Source organism: Arachis ipaensis, chromosome B8, assembly GCF_059453495.1.
Source record: "Arachis ipaensis isolate K30076 ecotype BB chromosome B8, ASM5945349v1, whole genome shotgun sequence".
In the NCBI taxonomy this organism is placed as follows: Eukaryota; Viridiplantae; Streptophyta; class Magnoliopsida; order Fabales; family Fabaceae; genus Arachis; species Arachis ipaensis.
In genome coordinates, this window is record NC_142443.1 from 132,158,447 (window position 1) to 132,183,016 (window position 24,570).

Here is a 24,570-nt window from a genome sequence, read left to right on the forward strand (position 1 = left end):
TTTGCATTCCGTTTGTCACATCAGACATTTTCATTAATAAAAAATATCTCTCTTGATAGTTGGGTATTTCATACACGTTTTTAAATTATTAAAACAAAAATAGGGTCATTATTGTGAGCGTTTGAATAATTCAAACGCGTTTTTGGTGGATAACTCTTTACCTTATATAAAATAACTTCATATATTTTTTGTTATTTATACTAATACCAAACAATCTATAAAATAAAAAAATTCACAAAATAATTATATTTAATAAAAAAATATTGTATGCAGTAAATAAATAACTCGATGTTTATAAAAAATAAACTAAAATATTTTAAAGTGAATTTTGTATCTATTCACTAAATGTTGTCAAAATAATAATAATAATAATAATAATAATAATAATAATAATAAAATATCGATTTGAATAGTAAAAAATAATAATATATTTTTAAAATATTAAAATATAATTCTCTAACAATTTGAATAAATTTAATAGGGTAAATTACATGGATAAATAGATTGAGAGTCAATATTACACAAATATCTTAAAGTAAATTGTGCTACATGCTTGTTATGTTTGTAATTCTATATAAATCGAATCAATTAAATTCGATTTACACTTTTTTAACGTAGATCAAATCAGTTAGATTCGATTTAACATGTATATATTGTACCAATAGTAAATTGAATTAATTAGATTCAATTTAAATCTAATCTAATTGATTCGATTTATTACTGTACAGTACAACATACATAGTAAATAGAACCAACTTGATAATTTAATATTTTAATTGATATAATATTTTAATTATTTTTTAAATTACATATTATATAATTATAGTTAGTCTTTTTATATTATATAACAATCTGTTACTTTTGACTCTGGAGAAATCTAAGTTTTAACTCATATGCTATATTGGAGGGCTATGCTTTATAATAATTTTTTTAATATTAAAGTCCCAGTAATAATTTTTTAGATGTCAATGAGTCAGAATAATTTTTAATGAATTTTTAGAAATCGTTTATTGTTTCGTTTTAAATTCATAAGTTTGTAAAAATGTAAGTTTTCTGGAATTTGAACTAAAACACAAAAATTAGATTTCATTCTTATTCATTTTGATTTTTTTATTTTATTTAAATCCAAATGTGGGTATTTCTTTATTGATATTTATGTTTTAAAGTTAATAACTTTAAAGTAGGAAATATCAATACTATATATTAGTAAAAACAGGGATGCTACACATCCATATAACCATGTAACCAAGTTGGCCCAACACCAAAAAAACCCAATACCATTAAATGAAATGTGAAATACACTCGCCCAACACACGTGAAATTGCTCTTGCCCAACGCTTCTTCTCCCCCTCGCTTCTTCTTCTTCTTCTTCTTCTTCTTCTTCTTTTCATGCTCGTTTACGCACGGAGCGTCTTCTTCTTCTTCGCCTTCTTCTTCGTGTTCCTCATTCTCCTCCTTTTTCGCATTCCTTCTTCCTCACGTGTTTTCTCTTTATCATCATTCTTTTGTTGTTGTTGCTGCTGTATTTTTTGTCTTTTCCTCCTTCTCTCTCTGGTGAAGAAGCATGAGCACTGTGTTCGGTTCACCATGAGTACTGTGTTCGGTTCATTCTGCAGAAAGCTGTTTGAATTTGATTTTATATAATGGATTATGTTTCGTTCACTCAGTATTATACAATTGTATTGTATTCGGTTCAGCATGAGTACTATGTTCGGTTCACCATGAGTACTGTGTTCGGTTCACCATGAGTACTGTGTTCGATTCATTCTGCACTATTCAAAACTCTTTTTCCTCACCTTCTACTGCTTCTTCACCAGAGAGAGAAGGAGAAAAAGACAAAAAATATAGCAGCAACAACAACAAAAGAATGACGATAAAGAGAAAACACGTGAAGAAGAAGGAACGCGAAAAAGGAGGAGAAGGAGGAACGCGAAGAAGAAGGCGCTCCGTGCGTAAACGAGCGTGAAAAGAAGAAGAAGAAGAAGGAGGAGGAGGTTTACGTTGCAGCAGAAGGTTTACGTTGAGCAAAACTTTAGGTTGCAGCACGTTATATGTAGCGCGTGTATGACAAACGAGTGAGGGGTGGGGGACGCGCGTGTGAAGGAAATTACTTGGTTAACAACCATGTAAAAAATACATAGATGCAGAGCTTTTCCATAGTAAAAAATCGAATCAAGTATCAAATCTAATTGATTTGATTTACATTGAAAAAGTATAAATCGAATTTAATTGATTCAATTTACATAGAATTACAAATGGGATAGACATGTAACATAATTCAATTTAGGATATTTATGTAATATTGACTCTCAATCTATTTATTCATGTAATTTATTCTATATTTTATATGAATCAATAATTTTAATATTTTATTTTATATTTTTTTAAAAAAAGTATCATTAGTCTTTCTTATATTTCTGTGATTGTTATATATAGTATTACGTTTTACCATTTATAAGCATAAGTTTTAGAGCCAAATATGCTGACATGGCGTGTTAGTGTCAATCTACATGTTGATGCTAATTTTAAAAAATATTTTGTATTAAATAATTAGATTTGTTAACATTTAGTGATTATTTATAGTAAAATTTGTCAATAGTTATAATATTACATATCATATCTTTTTAATAATTATCTTGATTCTTCTTTATATTTCTATGAATAATATTATATATCTTTTAAATAGTTCTTGATTCTTTCTTATACAATGTTTGAATATAGTATATTTTTCATTTCTGTCCATTAAATAAAAAAGAATTATAATTATAATTATTAAAATGATATGAAATAAAATATTAGAATAATTTATATGAGAACGGGAATTCCATCTGGATGACCACTATAGTGATTACATAAATAATTTATATAATCATATAAAATATTATAATTTATATGATTGATTACATAATTCTTTCTTAAAAATGGTTGAAAAGAAAAAATTATGTACATTGGAATGTAACACGTTAACGTCTTTCGCGCTAAAATACAATCCATATAGAATAAGATAATGATATAATATCATAGGATTTTTTTATTATAAATTAAAAAACATTATTATTTCTCCAAAAAAATTAAAAAGACTTTAATTTTTGAAATACGTTTTTTCTCTTTGTCATTTTGGCCGAGTTCGCCTTATCTTTGGCGAACTTCATGAATTTTATGGGGTTTGTTGTGCCTCAACAAACTTCTATATTGCTATAAAGTTCTTTTTATTTATTCTCTACAATGTCTGAAATTTCATTGTTATCTATTCGTTATGATGGTGAAATAGTATATAATAAGGAAGATTCTATCGTATTTACTATTTAGGTCTGCTCAACCAGTGATTACATACATGGGACATAAAGTAAACCGTCTAATAGCGTTGAAAAATTTGATATTACATTCTATTAGCCAACAACACATGAAAAGAGTGAAAAAAATTTACTACAGATATCTGTCGGAAGTAGATAACTCTTTGTTTTACAAAAAGTATATCATAGATTATAGTTGTGATTGTTTATTATGTATTATTTTTATTATATTTTATGTTTTGATAATATTTTATTTTGTTTGAATTAGGTATCGGTTACATGATGACGAGGATATACGTCTTACAAGGGTGTGGCGCCGGCACAACCGACGGATAAATGTCCATTTGTTGAAATTATTTGTCTTTCTAGCTAAATTCGGTGGACAAAGATCATCTACAGATACTGTTGATGATTTCCCTTTAGGTGGAGCAGTTAGAAGAAATATTAGAAGGACGATGGTTAACTTAAATATGTCACCTGAAAGTAGTCAAGAGGGATCAAACGTTGAATATTCTAATGATGGTAGATGCAATCAGATGTTAAAAGTCACGAGGGTTCTGCTATCAAAGACCTGATGATCGATCCGTATCAAGTTAATTTCGATGATGGTGATGAAGATGCTGATGATGAACCAATACAAATTCCTGATGAGGGTAAGGAGGAAAAGATGAACTACTATGGTGACACACAAATCACACTGACATAACCTGCTATTTCTCGACCATATGACTAGCCGGATCACTTTTTTACTTTGAATCTCGAAGCAATGATTTCAGATTGTTTATTTAGTCATGGAGGCCCCAAAGAGGATCTAACGAATGAATTTGAGATTGGTCAGCAGTTTGAAAACAAGTGGTCCCCCATGACTTTTTATATTTCGGCAAATTCAATGTGAAGTTTACTGGGGATAAGATAAAATCTATATAAAACGTAGAGTTCGCTGGAGGTGCAGCGAACCTTATTAATATATTGAGGTTCGTCTAGAGGGGTGGCGAATTTGACTAAAATGCCAAAAAAAAAAAGGATTCCGAAAATTAAAGTTCGGATAATTTTTTTGGAAAATAATGGTTTTTTAATTTTATGGTAGAAAAAAAATTTTAATATCATATATTATTAATATATACCATCATGATTAGTATTTTTTTAATTAAAAAAATGTTAATAATTATCTATTAAATAAGAAAGTTATCTTAATTTATATAAAAAAAATTCGATTTAGATCCGATAAAATATGAAAGTTATATAGTTTGAGTTTCGTTGTTAATTAATTTGTTTGGTTAAGTATTGATGTAACAATAAGTTATACTTTTATCTTCATATCATAAAAAAATGACATAAAATAATATAATATACTTTTATTTTTATATCATAAAAGAATGACAAAATATTATAAAGCAATTTTTATAATAATTTTGTCATATGCATTTAAAATATATTTTTGAATAAAATATATAAAATATATTCATTTTAATGAATTTATTTAACAGGTTATTCTTTTAATATTATGAAAAAATAAATGAATTTTGAAATAATTTACTTCTCTGTACTATATATCATATATATAGATTTGTTTTAATATTCAATTGGATGCTGATGTTATTATAAATGTTAAAAGTATTTTATATGGTAAAAGGTGTAAAAATAAGAGAAAAAAATAATAAAAAAAGAAGAAACAACCAAACAAATAGAAAAAAAATGTAATGATTAAACTTAAAGTACTTTTTATTATTTTATATGATAATAGGTGTAAAAATTAATTAGAATAAAAAAGAAAATATAAACAAGAAAAAACTAAATCAAATAAATATACATAATAATATAATAGAAGGTTTCAAATTTACTGGGGAGACCATAGACACTACTTGTTTTCCTTAAATCCACCACTGAAAACAATGTATTAATTATGTAAAAAATAATATATAAAATACATATCTAAATACAGAATTTAGATTTTTTAAAATAAAATAAAATATTAATTATCATTAAATTTATAATTTTTATAAAATGTGTTTCCACTATTCTAATTTAAAAATAATTAACTATTCACATTACTATTTTATCAACTTTTTCACCTTAAAAAAGTTAATTACTAAATACTTGATCAATGAAAAATGAATATATATTATTATTGTTGTTGTTGTGGTTGAATTCACTACCAGAAACATGTTTATTATTGTCAATTTTTTTTGGATGATATTATCATCAGATTTACGAAAGGAATATCGGATTGGTAATATTAAATAGGAAATTTTTTGGTAATTTGCAGTCAGGTTCCAATATTCATCACAAAATTCAACAGTAGTTTTTTGGTGCCAACCGTGGATAATTTGATTCAACTATTATGATTTATGATTTATAGTCAAAATTTTCGTGCGAATATCCAAAAATAATAAACAAACAATTTGATATTAATTGAATTATAAAATAAAAAAGAAGAAATTAAATAAGTATGTAATTAAGTAATATTAATTAGCATAATAAATATTAGATTAAGAATATTAACTAAATTGAGGGAAAGGTTAGTAAAGTAAATGATGTAGTTAAGATAAAATTATAAATTGAACAAAAAAAAAGTATATTTTAATTTAATCTAGAGGGAAAAAAAATGTAATTTCTATGTCCCAATCAAAATGTATTGGATGTTAATGTATACATGAACATGAAGATATGTATGTTGGTATTTCTCTTGTAACATTTTTAATTTATTTATACGTGAGTTATGAAGCATGTGATATGCCACCAGTTTGTAGTTCAAGAACGCAAAGGACCTCTTTATGTTTGTAATTGATGCTTCTGCTATTAATGAAGCGAAATACAGTTTCAGGACAATGGTTTTAGGCCATGATTTCGGTTTGGTTGATTTTGTTAATACACAAGAAAGTGACATTACAAACATGCGACAGCTGAGAGTAGACATATATATAAAACCAACTTTTATTATTCAACATTAATTCATTTTTTATTCTAAAATACTTTTTTAATCGGCATTTTTTAAAAATTTAAAGTTAGGATTTTTAATAAAGAATAGTTAGCTCCCTAATTAAATTCACAAAATAAACCGTCCACACCCTGGTCTCTCCAACATTGCCACTATGAGATGATTAGAATCCAGCTAGTTGAAAGATATGCATCATTATGCACGGATTTGCCCTATAATGTGCCTAACTTATTGTTTCTAATAGACCTAACAAGAGTGAGAGCTATCATATGTTACATTATTATCTACGACTATACATTTTTTCAAAGCTGGACTCTCATAGAAAACTCTAGGCTATCTATCTCCTGTATGTCGTTAGTGATGAACATAATTATTGACAATTAACAAACGGTAAAATTTTATAATTTCATAAAAATTAAATAATACGTCTGAATATAATAGGGTTAAATACGATTTTGGTCCCTAAGATATAGGTTAAATATTTTTTTCGTCTCCAACTTTTTTTTACATACAAAATTGTTCATAAAGTTTAAAACTAAGTTTTAAAATCGTTCTTTTTACTTAAATAGTATAATTTTAGACTAAATTACCCATAACAAAAAATTATAAAAAAAAAAAAAGACAAAAAAAGTGTTTTTGCTCCTATGAAGAGAGAAGGGAAGAAGGAGAAAGGGGAAAGGAAGAAGAAGAAGAAATTGTCTATGATCTATTTCTGCTTCCACTTTTGTCGTCACTTTTATACAATTTTGGTCCCAAAGATAAGGATGATTTTAAAATTAAGTTAAACCTTGGGCACAATTTTGTATGCAAAAAAAAGTTGACGAAAAAAATTTTTAGCCTATACCTTAGAAACCAAAATCGTACTTAACCCAATATAATACATCGTTCTACCGAAATTGTGTAGACAACATGAACACTTAGCCTATGTAACTTATGCTCGATCGAAATTTCTCTAGACAAAAATCCGGTGGAGATTTGGAATAAAAATCTAATAGGAAAAAAATTACATCAACCAATACAGGTTTATTCTTAAATGCTTTACTAATTAAAAATACTGTATTATTTATTAATTAAGTAACATTGATCACTGAGTTGAAGCTGGAGATTGGGTTCCTATTGCAGTATCGAGAGGGGGACCTTGAGCCTTGCACCTGATGTTTGTATACGATTTATTACTATTTTGTAAAGCTAGTAAGAGGCAAGCACAGTTGGTCATTAACTCTATGAACATATTTTATAAAGCTTTTAGGATGAAGGTGAACAGAAAAAAACCTAAGACTTTATGTTCTAAGAATGTATATTCTAGGAGAAGGAAAGTTCTCTGAGATGTCCCATATTTTTTTTTTTTTTGGGGTCAACTTAGGTCACCTGATAACGTTTCGGACATCTTGTATGAGTATTTTGAAAAAGGTCAAGAGTAGACTTATGGATTGAAAGGGGAGACTTTTAAACAGAGCAGGGCGGCTTTATCTCTTATATCATACTGTTCTTTCTCTTCGGGTTATATTTGGAACAATGGAAAATGGCATTTGAAAATGCTTGCTTCCATACTTCTTGTTCCGTCCGAATTCAACCGAGGTATAAGACTCCTTCTGCGACTGCTCGGCTACGGGAAAAGCTATACGTTGTCTTGGAGAGAATGGTGGAAGAACATCGGCGATGCGAAACACAGCGACAGGAGTACCTGCAAAAAGCACTCCGACGCTCAAGTCAATACAAGATGTTAAGAAAACAATACGAATGAGAGAGTGAGATGTATTTGTGACCTGCCTTCTCTTGGGCTATCTGGTTTGTTTATATAGGTGAGTGAAGTGTTAGCTTCCCTTTATTTGTTCCGATCTTTTCGGTTGGATCGTGAGTGCCATTGTTGTTGATAACGGCTTAGAGATGGTGTTTGACTTGTGTGAAACCGTAATCTAGTTGTAGTTGAGTTCTGCGTTATTATCTCCGGATTATTTAGTCGGTTTTCATATTGATATTGGTTCCAAGTTTACGGGGTACACGTCATAGCCCCCAAGTTTATCTGGCTTTGTAAAGAATGACGGGCAAGCTTAATGTTTTCGGTCCTTGTGTACGTCTTTCCTGCACGTGTGGGTTTGTTTAATGTCAAATCTTTTTTGCAATGTTGGGCCCTCTATGGGTTAAAAGGTAGGAAAAAGAAATGTGGGAGAAACCAAGAGAAGGTTAAGAGACTTTTTTCCTTGTGAAATGTGCTGCGATTAATTCGCTTCTTTACCGTTTGGGTTTTCGATGCTTGGAGCGGTTATCAATTAAGTTACCCACTAAGTTAGTGGGCTTGTAATGGTATTTGTTTGCTGTTTTGGAATTGACAGTCTGCTGTTTCAAATTTTTGCTACCTGTTGACTCGAGTCATGACTTCGAAAGGTTAGTTTCTTTTCCTAAAGTTACTTTTGTTTCTGTTTTTTGAAATGGCGAAGGAGAAAGAGAAAGAGAAGCAGAAGGTAGTTGAAGTGAAAAAAGACAATCCGTATCACTGGGTACATGATGATGTTAGGACGCGTTCGTCGTCGTATGTGGACACTGAGTCATTGGCTAAGCTTAAGGGCTTGAAAATTGTCAAAAAGGGTTCGAGCGTAGTTGTTGAGCTTGTCCACTGTTCTGGTGAGGATAGGGTTTACGAGAGGAGGGAGGATTGGCAGTTTTTCTACATGTACACCCCATGCCTTATTGAACTTCGAGTAACGTTTCCTTTTAGTAGGTTCGAGTGTGATGTTCTAACTCAGCTCAACTGCGCGCCTTCGCAGTTGCATCCAAACTCTTAGGCATTTCTTCGTGCGTTTCAATGTTTGATGGAGTTTCTTTCTTTTCCCTGCTCTCTGTCTGTGTTTTTCTCATTGTTTCAGTCGAAAGGGATTGGAAAGGGGTTATGGGTATGTTTGAGTAGTTTTTCCGGGCGTTCCCTTTTCCTGTTGTATAATCTTCTTTCAAGAACATTAAATCTATGTTTGTTAAAGTGCGGTCGGTAGAGGCCGAGTATCCCTTTTATTTGGACGACGAGCTTATAGAAAGGTTCCCTCTTTATTGGTGTTCTGAGCCTATCCAAATTCTCGAGGCTACTGAGCGGAACGAGGAAGAAGACTACTTTTTAGACTTTTTGATAGAGAGTTTTGCTGATGGGGAGTGTTTATCTATTCCCGAAGTTCTTCGTTTTCATGATTCTGGTGACAGTGGGGGTAGCTTACCTAGGTAATGTTGATTGTTGTTTTCGCTATTGTTGTTTCATTTTCTTGATTTTTTGCTTTCTGTTTGTAGGTGGGCGAGTTCCTCTTCTTGATCCCTCACGATTTCAGTCTTTTCTTAAAAAGAAGAGAGAGAAAGGTGCGGGTGCCTCCGGGACTGTGAAGGATGGTGGGGGGGATGCTGCTCAATCCGTGGCCCAGCCGGCATCGTCTTTTAAGAGAAAAAGGGACAATACTGAAAAGTCTCTTGAGGTGATTTCAAAGGGTGATAAAGATTTTGTTGGTGGTAATAGATCTGTTTTCGAGAGACAGAAAAGGCTTCATGGCTTCATTCCTGCCATGAGCTCACATTCATTGTGGAGTGAACAGTTTCCCTTTGGTGAGCTTTCTGACAGGGTCTCTCAATACCTTGGAGATATGCTGATGACTCGTCGGATTGGCCTGGAGGGGATGGGGAAGTTCGTTCAGATCGGCTATGTATATTTGTTTATTTTGTGTTTCTTCGTCATTATTTCTGTCTTGTTGACTTGTGTTTTCTGTTGCAGATTGTTGCTTCGCGTTTGATGTGCATGGGTCGTACTACTGAACTGCTCGGAGCAGAGCAGCAGGTGTCTGTGGAGAAGGTTGTTGAGCTGGAGACATCATTGAAGGAGAAAGATGACGTTGTTGTAGATGTTACAGCGAAAATGAAGGAGTCGGAGGACGAGGTTACTCGTCTTCGGGACCAGATTCGGCTTCTGCAAGCAGAAATAAAGGAAAGTGATAAGACCAAGGGGCAACTGACCTCCAGGGTCCAGGAATTGGAAGAGGAGGGAATGGAGATGTTCACCTCAAGTTTTGACTGAGCTGTTAGTCAGGTTGCTGTATTGGCCCCGAAGTTTGATTGTGGTCAGCTTGATGTGACCAAGATAGTTATCGGTGGGAAGCTGGTTGTGGATGGAACCGTGGAGGACCATGACGAGAACGTTCCTCCTTCTTAATTGATGTTTTTATTTGTTTGGTTTGTTTTGTTGTCTTTTTTTGGATTGAAGTAAATTTTGTTTATGCTGACCGAGGTTGGTCAGTTTGACAATTTACTGGTTTGATAATATATAAAGTTATGGATGCTTGGTTAATGTTTTTCGCATTTGAAATTAGAATAGAAGAGAGAAAGTAAAGATCATATCAGTTATTTATATATTGGTACATTGTTTGATGATTGATATATTAGGCGTCCGGCCTCATTAAAACCCTCCTTAGGTAAAACCCTTATTTGGGAAAAAACCTTTAAGGGAAAAAAAGAGTACCTTCATCCGCGGATTGTACAGGTTATGATCTATACAACTTTAGTGACGAGATGTTCCAATTTCCTGGTAAGGAGTCGCCTTGTAGCGTTTGTAGTTATTAAGCCCCCATTCCGAGTACTTTTGCGATCCGAAATGGTCCTTCCCAATTTGTGGCGAGTTTGCCGTGTGATGGAGGTCTTTTTGTTTCCTCTGTTCTTCTGAGGACTATGTCCCCTTCGTTGAATGTTCTGGGTACTACCCTTTTATTGTGTCTTCGTTCTACTAGTTGTTTCATTGCTCTTTGTTTGATAGCGGCGACATCTCTATCTTCCTCCACGAGGTCTAGCTTGGCCTTCCTTGTATCGATATTGTGTTGTTGATTGTATAGCTCGGCCCTTAAGGTGGGGATGCTGACCTCGATTGGTATCAGTGCCTCTATGCCGTACACTAATTTAAATGGGATCTCGCCCGTTGTAGTTTGTGTTGTTGTGTTATAGCTCCACGGTATTTCTGGGATTAAGTCTGCCCATTCACCTTTCGCATCATTGAGCTTTTTTCTCATTGCCTGCAAGATTACTCGGTTAGCAACTTCGGCCTGCCCATTTGTTTGTGGGTGCTCGACCGAGCTAAAATGATGTTGAATGTTAAAGTTTTTCAAAAATGACGCAAGTTTGTTATCTGTAAATTGTCTACCATTATCTGATATTATCTCCTTAGGTATTCCAAATCGGCATATGATATTTTTCATATAAAAGATCGTACCTTTTTCGGCAGTTATTCTTGCTAGTGGTTGTGCTTCAATCTATTTTGAGAAGTAATCTATTGAGACTAAAAGATATTTTACCTGACCCGGTGCTACTGGGAAAGGGCCGAGGATATCGAGCCCCCATCTATAGAAAGGCCAGTTTACCTCCATGCTGTGAATTACCTCGGCGGGTTTCATTGAGACAGCGGCATACTTTTGACAATTATCGCATGTTTTGACTTTTGTTATGTAGTCCCTTTTCATGGTCGGCCAATAATATCGTGTTTGGACAATCTTTGCTGCTAGAGCTCGTCCTCCTATATGGTTTCCACATACGCCTTTGTGGACCTCGTTCATGACTTCATTTGCTTCGTTTTCGCCGAGGCATTTTAGTAATGGGTGCGAGAAACCACGTCTGTATAGTTCTCCTGCGATAGTTGTAAAAGAACTTTTGAGGGTTAGTCTCACTTCTGGGGATAGTCCCTGTATTAATATACTCAAGAAAAGGTATTCTCCAATCGTTTGTATGAGTGATGCTCATTATGCATAGTGACTCAATGCTAGGTTTTTCTAGAGTGAGTTGTGATAGTGTTGATGTGTGTGTTGTTGCTCTAGTAGCGGCGAGCATAGATAAGAGATCCGCTCTAGTGTTCTGCTCTCTATGCACATGTGATATGATAAATTTATTAAATTTTGAAATAAGATCCTTTGCTATGAGCCAATACCGCTCTAACAAAGGATCCTTTACCTAGAAATCTCCTTTGATTTGTTGAACCACTAAGAGGGAGTCATAGTGTACTATCAGGCTTTGTACTTGGAAGCTGAGGGCGAGCTTGAGACCTGCTATGAGCGCCTCATATTCGGCTTGGTTATTGCTTGCCGAGATGTGGAATTGAAAGGATTGCTCGACCATTACTGTTTTTCCTTCCTTTAGTACTATCCCGGCTCCGCTTCCTTCTTGGTTTGATGTGCCATCTACATGTAACTCCCAAATCTACTCGTAGTGATGTTCGTCAGGTATGAGTTCGGAAATGAAGTCTGCCAGGATCTGTGACTTCAGGTCCGATCTTGATTGAAACTGAATATCGAACTCAGAAAGTTCGATGGACCACTTGGTCAACTGTCTTGCCAGTTCTAGTTTTGTTAGTATTTGCCTTAGTGGTTGGTTTGTTCTTACAATTATTGTATGGCTCTGGAAATATTGTCTTAGCCTCGTTGCTATTGTTACTAATTCCAAGGCCAGTTGTTCTATTTTTGGATATCTTCTTTCTATTGGCTGCATGACTCTACTGACGAAGTATACTGGCTTTTGTATTTTTTCTGCCTAACTGACAAGAACCGAGCTTATAGAAAAATTGGAAACAGATAAATATAAATACAAGGGTTTACCGACTTCTGGGCTTTTAGCACTGGTGGCGAAGACATGATGGCCTTAAGTTCAGCGAATGCTGTTTCACATTCCATTGTCCACTCGAATTTTTTACCTTTAGATATCATCTGGAAGAAATGATATGATCGGTTTGATACTGCAGGTAGAAATCGTGACAAGGCGGCTACTCTCCCTGCCAGTTGTTGTACTTCCTTAATTATTTTCGGACTTGCCATATTAAGTAGCGCTTCACATTTTTCAGGGTTTGCTTCGATTCCCCGTGAAGTCAGTATGAAGCCGAGGAACTTTCCTCCTTGTACTTCGAAATTGGATTGAGTCTCATATTATATGGTCGGATCTGATTGAATATTTCCTTGAGGTCATCACAGTGCGATCTTTCTGGTGTAGTCTTGGCAACCATGTCATCCACGTAGATCTCCATATTCCGACCTATTTGTTGGTGGAATACCTTGTCCATTAGTCGCTGATATGTTGCACCTACATTCTTTAGACCAAATGACATTACTCTATAACAAAAACTTCCATGTTCAATTATGAAAGCTGTTTTGCTCTGGTCTTCTGGATGCATAAGGATCTGGTTGTAACCAGAGTATGCATCCATGAAGCTTAAGCTTTTGAACCCTGAAGCATTATCTACCAGTTTGTCAATACATGGCAGTGGGTAGGTGTCTTTTGGACATGCCTTGTTGAGGTTTGTAAAGTCAACGCACATGCGCCATTTACCTTAATTCTTTCTTACCATTATCACGTTCGAGAGCCACGTGGTGAAGCAGATTTCTTTGATGAAGTCGGCACTGAGTAGCTTCTTAGTTTCCTCTAGAGCTGCCTTTCCTTTTTTCGCCCCGAGGTTCCTTTTCTTTTGAGCTACAGGTCGGATCGTTCTGTCAATGGCGAGTTTGTGGCAAATGATGTTTGGGTCTATTCCTGACATATCTGTCGAGGTCCAGGCAAATAGATCGATTTTGTCTTGTAGTACCTTTATAAGTTCCAATTGCTCTTGTCCTTGAAGGGCTAGGCTGATGTAGGTGAATTGTCCTGGTTTTGATGTCAGGGGAACTTTTTGGAGTTCGTCCGCTGGCTGAGGTCTTTCTTGGGTGTCCTCCCGAGGGTTGAGCTCTGCTAGGGATAGTATTTCGTCCGTGCTGTGGATAGCCTTGACCTCTTGTTGATATTTTTGTCTCGCGTCGGATGTTTTTAGGCTTGCATTGTAACACTGCCGAGCTTGTTGGCGGTCTGAGTGGAGTGTTGCTATTTTGCCGTTTTGTGCCTGAAACTTAACACATAAATGTAAGGTAGACACTACTGCTCTGAACATGTTCAGAGTAGGTCTTCTGAGGATAATATTGTAAGGACTGGGACAGTCGACTATAAGATATTGGATGTCAATGGTCCGTGACAATGGGGTGTCTCCCATTGTCTTTTTTAGCCATATATAGCCTTTAATTAGGACCCTTTCTCCGGAGAATCCTATCAGTTCTCCGGATGAAGGTTGCATGGCTTTTTTAGATAGTTTCATTTTTTGAAATGTAGAATAAAAAATAACATATGCACTACTATTTGGGTCCAAAAGGACTTTTCTTACCAATAGCTCGCCTGTTTGGATGGAAATCACCACTGGATCGTCTAGGTTCGGGATGTTTGAAGATATGTCAGCCTGGCTGAAGGTGATTTTGAGATCGGTTGTATCCTTGTTACTTTGTGGTACTGTTCCTTCGATTGCCAGCATTGCTCGGTAACTTCGTTTGCGTGCCGCGTTTGTCACGCCTCCTCCGGCGAATCCTCCGGATATGCAGTTTATGATCCCCTTTGGTGGATTAGTTTTGGACCATCTATTGTCGTCCTTGTCGTCTGAGGTTCGTTGGAGCTCTTCTCGGTCTCGAATGTTTTCCTTGCTTCTTCGTCCTTCGACATATTTATCCAAGAGGCCTTGCCGGCTAACCTTTCTAATAAGTCTTTGGCGATTACGCATTCGTCCGTCGTGTGCCCATACTTCTGATGGAAAGCACAGTGTTTGCTCTTGTCTACAAATCGTTGATCCTGATAACTTCCTGCTCGGGTTGAAGGTTTTATTATTTTGGCGTTGAGAATCTCTTTGATTATTTTTTCTCTCTTTGTGTTGAATCGGGTATAATTGTCAAATTTTGGGGTGAATTTGAATGGCTTCCTTGGTTCCTTATTGTTTGGTGATCTTATAGTCTTATCTTCTTCTTTCCTATGTGGTTTTTTGTCCGTTCTTTCAGCCTCCCGGAGTTCTTCGATCTCCATTTGTCCAGCTGCTCTTTCTCGGAACTCCTCCAGTAGTTTTGGTTTAGTCACCGTGATGGTTTTCCGGAACTTACCGGGTCGGAGGCCGGCCTTAAGGGCATGCAGGTGGACTGCTGGGTCTAGATCTGGTATTTCCATGGTTGCTTCAGCAAATTGAGTCATGTATTCCTTTAGGCTTTCGTGTTGTCCTTATCTGATGGTGCCAAGGTAATCTGATCCATGTACGTATATCCTCGAAGCTGCGAAGTAGTCGATGAAGGACCTCGCCAACTCTTCAAATGAGGAGATCGAACCTGTAGACAATTTAGAAAACCAAAGTAGTGCAGCACTATCAAGATAAGTAGGAAAGGCTCGACAAAGTACAGGTTCATTGTTAGCGCCATTAAAAAACATCATGGATTAGAATTTTTTTAACATGAGCACGGGGGTCACCAATCCCCTTGTATGGCTCAAGAGTGGTAGGTAGCACGAAATTTTTTGGCATCTGAAAGCTGGTGATCTCTTCGGAGAATGGGTTGTCTAAGGTCATCTTCTCTTTTGGCGGATTGATGCTCAATGGGTCTACGTGAGTTTGAGCTGAGCCTTTGGAGTTCCCTTCCTCGTTCTTTCCGGCATTGTTATGGACGGACAGTTCGGCTATCCTTCGGACTTCCGCCTGGAGCTCAGCAATCTAAGCTAGAAGCTCCGCTTGCATGGGTTGATGGACTCCATTATCAGCCATACTTGAGGATCGGAGATCCTGTAAAAGAGAAGAATAAAAAGCTAGGTAAAGGAAATAGTGGGGTTAGATGGACCAAGGCCCCACGGTGGACGCCAAATGTTCCATCCGAGTTCAACCGAGGTATAAGACTCCTTCCATGACTGCTCGGCTACGGGAAGAGCTATACGTCGTCTTGGAGAGAATAGTGGAAGAACCTCGGCAATGCGAAATACAGCGGCAAGAGTACTTGCAAAAAGCACTCCAACGCTCAAGTCAGTACAAGATGTTAAGAAAACAATACGAATGAGAGAGTGAGATGTATGAAGGTTGTGGTAGGCTTAGAGAAGGGGGGTTGAATCTATGCCTTCCTTTTAAGTTGTTGTTATTACCTAACTAATCCTCTTAGTGCTAACCCAACTAAGAAAGTGATACTTCACAGGTACAAGATACAAGACATAAACACACCTAAAGAAATCTGAAACTAACTCTAGGCTTTTCTCTCAAGTGTATCACTCAGCCTTTTTCCACTCATGGCTTTTACTTGAGATTTCTCACAATGCCTTTTCTCTCAAGAAATTACAGAAAGATAAACATTGAAAAGTAAATTACAATCTGTAAAACATGAAGGAGATTGACTTCATCAACAGCCTCTTCGCTATATGCAAAACCAGATTTGCAAACCTCAGCTTGAGTTCTTCAGTATTGGCCGAATGCTTCTTTGAAAGAAAGCATTATCCAAGTAGAGGAACTTCTTTACAGAACACTGTTCTCACACTCTGGTTTTTTCTCCTTACCTTCTGAATGAACAGCAAGCTTCTTTTATCTCCTTGCATGTTGCTGGGTTCTTCTTCCAAGGTCAACACCTTGAGCCTTGAGCTTCACCAACTCACAGATTCACTTTTTCACCTTAATCCTTAGAGAAGAAACTTTCTCTCTGACTTTCTCATCTTGACCGAAAGCCACAAAGCAGTAACAATAGAAATCTTCTTATGGTCAACTTGATCTTAGCCATTGAAAAACTACTTGGTCCCCAAGTATCACTTGTGACCGTAGATGTGAAGCAGAATAGGGCAGAGAACAACTTTCCCTTGAATGCCATTTTCGGATAGAGCAAAGAGTTGGGAAGAAGGGAAGAAGATTTGATGCAAGCAAGATGAGATGGACTACCTTTAACCTAAGCTTGATTTGGATTAGATTTTCTGCTTTAGCTTCTGTGCTTCAAGCTTAGATTTTCTCTTTCTTGCTTCTTTGGTTACTGGCTTATGGAGGAAGCTTTTCTTCTCTTTCTCTTTTTTACTTTTTCTGAAGTCTTGATTTGACTTTATTAGAGAGGAGAGGAACGTTGCTTTGGTTGGAGCAAGATGGAGGGAATTGAAATCAATTCGGGCTTGGATCGGGTATCCATTAGCTTGGCCCGTTTTGATTTCTCAGCTTTAAATCCTTTTGGGCTTTGTTTATTTCATTAACCCATTACCCTTGTTTTATTTTCCCTTCCATTTGGGCTGTAAATCAGATTTTGGCCTGCAGCAGTTTTATAAATAATTAGTAATATGCAATTATAATTAATCAACACTAATTATTTATTTTTCCAAAAATAATGTTTGTCATCACTAATTAATTTAGTTAATTTCTTAACTCAACAATCTCCCCCTTGATGACAAACATGATTTAAGCAATAAGCAAAAGAAATGAGTTTGAGTAAGGTTTAGAAACTCCCTTTGATTTTTGTCATTTGCTTTTATGTTGCTCCCCCTTTCCTTTTCAAGATTTGCTCTCCCTGGGTTTATGCTCTTCTCTTCTTTCCTGTTTACATATGCTTTTATAGAACCAAACAGATGCTATGTACTAACCAGAAATATAGCAAACAGTGATAGTTTTAATGGCCAAAATAAAGCTTTAACACAACAGGGTCATGGTCAAGATAGCAACATATAAAGCAAGTTTCCAACCTCATTCACAACAGTTCACAACATTTTCAAATCAAGCTTTTAAAATCTGCAGCAGTCAAACAAAGTCCTAAAAAAAACAGACAGTAATCTGCCAGCCATTGCTCCTATTACTCCCCCTTTTGTCATCAAGGGTTGAGAATAAGCAAGATCCACAAAAATATCACAATAAACCCTGCAAGAAAGGTCAGTGCACAGTCTAAATAGCTAACTAAACTACCATAGGTGCCGCAATATCTAGAGTTATTACAGTTATCCAAAATAAAACAGTTCAAAAGTAGCTAAAGAAGCAAAATTCATGAGACAAAAAGAGAACAGCAGCTGTAGTTTTTATGAGACAAATCCTAGGCGTCAGAACCATTCCCCTCCGAAGCAGCTTCCTCTTCAACATCAGTGGCAATGTCTTCATCATTGTGAAGGTTATCAATGAAGGTCATAAGCACAGCCACCCTATCCCTTGATTTCTTCAGAAAGTTCTCATGCTTGCTAGCTATTTTCCTTTGTTCCTTGCTCATGGCAATCAAGTGATTTGATTGGGAAACAAACTCTTGAGCGACATCCTTGACCACATTCAGCAAAGCGGATTTCTTTCCAGTTGATATGGAAGTACCCTCGGTGGAAGGAGGAGGAGAGTCATCAGGAATGAACTCTTCATCATCATCATCTAGAACCACTCTCTCAGATCTAGTTGGTCTTTTTTGTTGTTTCACTGAACCACCCCCTTTTAGGTATGAATGTCTGTTTTCATAATCCTCATTTGACAGGTCAACACCAAAATTCTCAAATATGCAAGTTAAAAACATGCCATAAGGTAGTGCTTTATCTTTTATACTTCGAACAGAATCAAACATGTATCTAGCCATCAAGTAGGCAAAAGAGATTTCTGTTTTAGTGATTAGGACATACAAAACAAGTGTGACCGTGTAAGAGACCCTTTGATATGAACCACTTTGAGGAATCAAGATGTGATTAACAATTCGGTGCAACTGAGCACGTTCATATCCTAGGGCTTTGTGAGTGGGTGTGATGCCATCAATTAAGGAAACATGTTCACAAATGTGAGCCAAAGCATCTTGGTAAGAGATACCAACCCCATCATCCCACTTTACAGAAGTATAAGCACACGGCCCAACATCAGTGTACTTCAAGGAGTCACTGATAGTTTCATTATTCAAGATAATGTCTCTGCCCTTAACATACGAATGCACACTTCCTTCATGGTAAGTCATGTTTGCATAAAGTTCTTTGACCAACTGAGGATATACAGGTTTTTTGATTTTGAAAAGATGATTCCAGTCTAAAAATTCCAAATTTTCAACAAAAGGAAAACCTTTCTTTTTCAAATCAGGTAAATCAGCCAGAAAAGATGGACATAGAGTACGATACTGAATAACTCCCTCATAAAAATCGTGGTTCATGGCAGATTTGAAACGATGGGGTTAAAGTCTGAGTGAGATGTCATGTAGTGTGATTTGTGAGCAAAAGGATCAATGTTTGGTTCTCTAACAGATTTGAGAGGGCGATGAGGGTTACCTCTTTGTGATCGAACAGGGACAGACCTTGACTTAGGTTTTGCTGTCTCAGGAACAGGTTCTTCAACAGCAGGACGCTTCCCCTTGGATGAGCCAGGTTTCGAAGAGCTTGGTTTGGAGGGTGTCGTCTTAGGTGGTGGCGTCGGCTTGGCAGGAGCAGGGTACCTTGGAGTGGTCTTGGTTCGCGCCATGGGAATCGTGCGTGGAGGAGAGGTAGGGGGAGACGGTGAAAGTGTGAAGGTTCGGTCTTGGGAGCGAGTGGAGGGTTTGGATGGAAGTTTATACACCTTTTCTCTAGGAGGCTTGTGTGCTATGGTTTTCTTCCTCATTTGGTGGTTTTTGATTTAAGAAGAAAGAGAGTAATGTGGGTAGTGGTGAAAACCGAAGGGATAAAGAAGGAGTTATGGAGGGAAGAGAGGGAGTGTTGGTAACCGTACCCAAAAGCAAATTTCTAAAACCATGCAACTGCATCACCATTTGAAAAGACTTGAAAAGACATGACCTCATACAAGAAAGGTTTTATTTGATTTAAAATTAAAATAGGAAGTTAATTTTAAAAAATTGAAAAACAACAAAATTAACCTGAAACACTTTTTGGGCCAAAATTAAATCCACTTGAAAACCTTTTGGGCCACAAAACATTTAGTGAAAACCTTCTTGAAAACTGAAACACACAAGTCATCAAAAATAACAAACAAGATTGTAACATTCATATTTGGGCCTTGAAGTGGTATGAATTTAATGAAACACATTTGGACCACTCTTGATCTGCATATTGAGGTTGGCCCAGATTGAGGTTCATTTGAAACAAGCCCAGAACACGCTGACTTGAGGGAAATGTTCATCACCTGCCCAGAATTGTCCCATGCCTGTTTATGAGACAAAAAGCTCCAGCAAATACATCAGCATTTTTCAAATAAAGAAACATAGCTCAAAATTCCTAGACAAGTCCTAAGCATGCAGAATCTATCCTCAGCTAATGGTTTTGTAAAAATATCTGCTAATTGCTCCTCCGATTTAACAAATTGAATACTAATATCCCCCTTTTGGACATGTTCTCTTATTGAGTGAAATTTCACTTCAATATGCTTAGTCCTAGAGTGCAAAACTGGATTTTTAGAAATATTAATGGCACTCATATTATCACACATTAAGGGAATATTTTCAGCATTCAATTTGTAATCAGCAAGCTGTGTTTTTAACCATAAAAGCTGAGAACAACAAGAAGAAGCAGCTATATACTCAGCCTCTGCAGTGGATAAGGCCACTGTTGGTTGCTTCTTGCTTGACCAAACGTTTAAGGACTTTCCAAGAAAGCAACATAAACCAGAAGTGCTCATTCTATCAACTCTATCACCAGCAAAATCTGCATCACAATAGCCAACTATAGAAAAATCATCAATCTTAGGATACCAAAGACCAAAATTGGATGTGCCATGAACATATCTAATGATCCTCTTGACTGCAGAAAGATGTGACTCTTTTGGTTTGGATTGGAACCTAGAACACAATCCAACACTTTGCACAATATCGGGCCTAGAGGAAGTTAAGTACATAAGGGAACCAATCATTCTTCTATACCTAGTCTCATCAACATCTTTCTCAGTTTCTCCCTTATCTAATTTAGAATTAGGATGCATGGGAGTTCCCATGGGTTTGGCATTTTCCATACCAAATTTCTTAACTAATTCCTTGGCATACTTCTCTTGATGAATGAAAATACCTTTTTCAGTTTGTTTAATTTGCAGCCCAAGGAAGAAATTAAGTTCACCCATCATACTCATGTCAAACTCACTTGTCATGAATTTTCCAAATTCAGAACAAAGGGATTCATTTGCTGATCCAAAAATAATGTCTTCAACATATATTTGGACTAGAATAAAAGAATCATTAGAGTTCTTGATGAATAGAGTTGTGTCAGTGGTGTCTCTTAAAAAGCCATTTTTCAAAAGAAAAGAACTAAGTCTCTCATACCAAGCTCTAGGAGCATGTCTTAAACCATATTTGAAAACATGATCAAAATGCTCTTTATTTTCAAAACCAGGAGGCTGCTCCACATATACTTCTCTATCTATCACTCCATTCAAAAATGCACATTTCACATCCATTTGATATAATTTAAAACCACAATATGCAGTATAAGCTAAGAGAAGTATTATGGCTTCCATTCGTGCAACAGGGGCAAAGGATTCATCAAAGTCTATTCCTTCTTCTTGATCATATCCTTGAGCCACTAGCCTTGCCTTGTTTCTTGCAATGCTACCATCTTCTCCCAACTTGTTCCGAAATATCCACTTGGTGCCGGTCACTTTCTTTCCACTTGGTCTTGGAACCAAAGTCCATACTTGGTTCTTTTCAAACTCAAGAAGCTCATCCTCCATAGCTTTAATCCAAGAGGGGTCACTGTGCTTCCTTGACGTTTTGAGGCTCTATTTGTGAAAGAAGGGCAATGTTTGATCCTTCATTTGCCTTTCTAGTGGAAGACCTTGTTTGCACTCCATGAGAGACATCCCCAATGACAAATTCCTCAGGATAATTCTTCAAGAATCTCCATTCACGAGGTCTGGTGGACTTGGAGGCAGATTCATTCACCAAGGGATTCTGGGCGCTGCTGGCTGCAGAATTTTCTTCAGATTCATGAGACAAAATGGAATTGTCTCTTGAATTTTCAGCATTTGTAGTTTCTGGTTCAGCTTGTCCAGAATTTTCTTTTTCCTGATTTTGAGCAGTTTCATCTTCCTTTTGAGCTTGATTTCCTGCATCACAATCTTCCAAAATGCCTTGTACCAAGTTAGTATCACAAAATGTAACATGTATGGACTCTTCAATAATTCTAGCATCTTGATGATAAACCCTATATGCTTTACTAGTTGTGGAATATCCTACAAACAAACACTTATAAGCCTTTGGATCAAATTTTCCCAAATTTTTTTTGTTATTTAAAACAAAACATTTGCATCCAAAAATATGCAAGTAATCTAAGTTTGGTGGGTAGCCTTTCCAAAGTTCATAAGGGGTTTTCTTCAAAAATTTCCTTATGATTGTTCTATTTAAAATGTGGCAAGCTGTGTTAATCGCTTCAGCCCAAAGGAATTTTGGAACATTACTCTCACAAAGCATAGCTCTTGTCATCTCTTGTATGCTTCTATTTCTTCTTTCCACAACACCATTTTGTTGTGGTGTTCTTGGACAAGAGAAGTTGTGAGATATTCCAAATTCCTCACAAAAGGATTCAAACAAATTATTTTCAAATTCAGTTCCATGATCACTTCTTATAGAAGAGATTTTCAAATCCTTTTCATTTTGAATTTTCTTGCAAAAAGGTTCAAAGGCCGAAAAGGCTTCATTTTTGTGTGCAAAAAATAAAACCCAACCAAACCTAGTATAGTCATCCACAATTATTAAACCATAATGTTTACCACCTAGGCTTTGAGTTCTTGTTGGACCAAATAAATCAATGTGTAGCAACTCAAGTGGTCTTTTAGTAGAGATGTCTTCCTTTGGTTTAAAAGAACTTTTTGTTTGTTTTCCCATTTGGAAAGCATCACAAGTGATGTCTTTGTCAAACTTTATCAAAGGAAGACCTCTTACTAATTCTTTCTTTACAAGTTTGTTTATTTGAAACATACTTGCATGGCTCAATCTCTTGTGCCATAACCACTTTTCAGATTCTTTAGAGTGAAGACAAGCTACATTTTGATTCTTTAGTTCATCAAGAGTAAGTCCATACATATTATTGAAACGCTTGGCAACAAACATCACTTCATTTGTCTTTTCATTAACAACACATCATTCAAGCCTTTTGAAAACAACTAAATATCCTAAATCACACAGCTGACTTATACTCAAAAGATTGTGCTTTAAACCACATACCAAAAGTACATCATCAATGAAAGTAGATTGCTCATTACCTACTTTTCTAACAGCAATGATTTTACCTTTACCATCATCTCCAAAGGTCACAAAACCTCCATCATACTTATTTAGTTTGATGAAGTAGGTTGACCTTCCAGTCATGTGCCTTGAACATCCACTATCCATGTACCACATGTCCTTTTTGTTCTTGGATGCTAGGCAAATCTGCATGATGAGTTTCAAGTAGCCTTAGGTATCCAAATTAATTTGGATCCTTTGAAGTTAATCCATCTTGGTTGCCCAAGTGCATTGAAATCACAAACAACATTGTAGACTTTGTTTCCTACAACTCTCTTTTCAATGAAGCATTGTGCATATGAGTGACCAAATTTCTTGCAATTAACACAATGATTTTCTGGTGTGTGTTGCTGAAACTGATGTGAGTTATATTGCTTGAAATTATTAAAGTTATGAAATTTTCTAGTTTTTGGAGGAGATACATTTCTTTTGACAGACTGATTTTTATTAAAGTTATTCCTCTTTGCAAAAGCATTTTCACCAGAATTTTTTTGAACATCTTTACCTTTCGAAAATGAGGTTTTGTTGTAAAAAAATGGTTTCTTGAAGGCAGCCTCATTTTTCGAAATGTAACCCAAACCTGGCCGGTTTGAACTCGGACCAGTTCTTGGTGAAGGCTCAGCTTCATTTGTGTATTCTTCATCATCCTTCTAAATCTCCTAGCAAAAAACAAAAGTTCGTCATCTGAAATACCATCACTAGACTCACTCTCTTTCGGTTCTATTTGTGACTTAAGGGCTATTCCCTTTTTCTTTGAGTCTGTGTTTGTGTGTGTGGCTTCATAGGCAAGGAGTTTTCCTCTCATCTCATCATAGGTTATGGGACTTATGTTGTTACTCTCGGTTAGGACAGTGGCTGTGTTTTTCCATTCTTTTGTGAGGCTTCTAAGGAGTTTTCTCACCAAGGATTGTTCTGCATAGTTTGTACCCATAGCATCAAGGTTGTTGATTATGATTGAGAATCTCTCAAACACTTCATCAATGCTTTCTCCATCCTTCATGCTAAACATCTTGTACTCTTTTCACAGCATATCAATCCTCGTTTCTTTTACTTGTTTGGTGCCTTCGTGTGTAACCTGGAGTTTTTTCCAGATTTCTTTGGCTGTCTTGCATCTAGACACCTTCCGGTACTCTTCAAAGCTGGTAGCACAGTGAAGAAGGTTGATTGCTTTAGCATTCAGCTCTATCTTCTTCTTGTCATCTTCATTCCATTCAGCTTCTTCTTTTGGAGTCACCACTCCATCAGCACTTGTTTTTGTTGGGATCTTGGGACCGCTCACAACAATCTTCCATATGTTGTAGTCAATGGATTGGATGAAAATCCTTATCCTTTCTTTCCAGTAGGAGTAGTTCTTCCCGTTGAA

General features: G+C 36.0%; 1 protein-coding gene and 2 pseudogenes across 1 annotated transcript; 1 reads left to right on the forward strand and 2 right to left on the reverse strand.

Moving 5' to 3' along the window:
• The first annotated feature begins 9,193 nt into the window (after nt 1-9,193).
• On the forward strand, nt 9,194-10,411 carry LOC148549885 (uncharacterized; annotated as a pseudogene).
• A 3,144-nt stretch (nt 10,412-13,555) lies between these two features.
• LOC148549886 (uncharacterized) lies at nt 13,556-14,557 on the reverse strand. Its single transcript, XM_088495830.1, has one exon. It carries the CDS (start codon nt 14,555-14,557, stop codon nt 13,556-13,558), a length of 1,002 nt encoding a protein of 333 aa, XP_088351956.1.
• A 3,529-nt stretch (nt 14,558-18,086) lies between these two features.
• Nucleotides 18,087-19,603, reverse strand: LOC148549887 (uncharacterized; annotated as a pseudogene).
• Between the last annotated feature and the right edge of the window lie 4,967 nt (nt 19,604-24,570).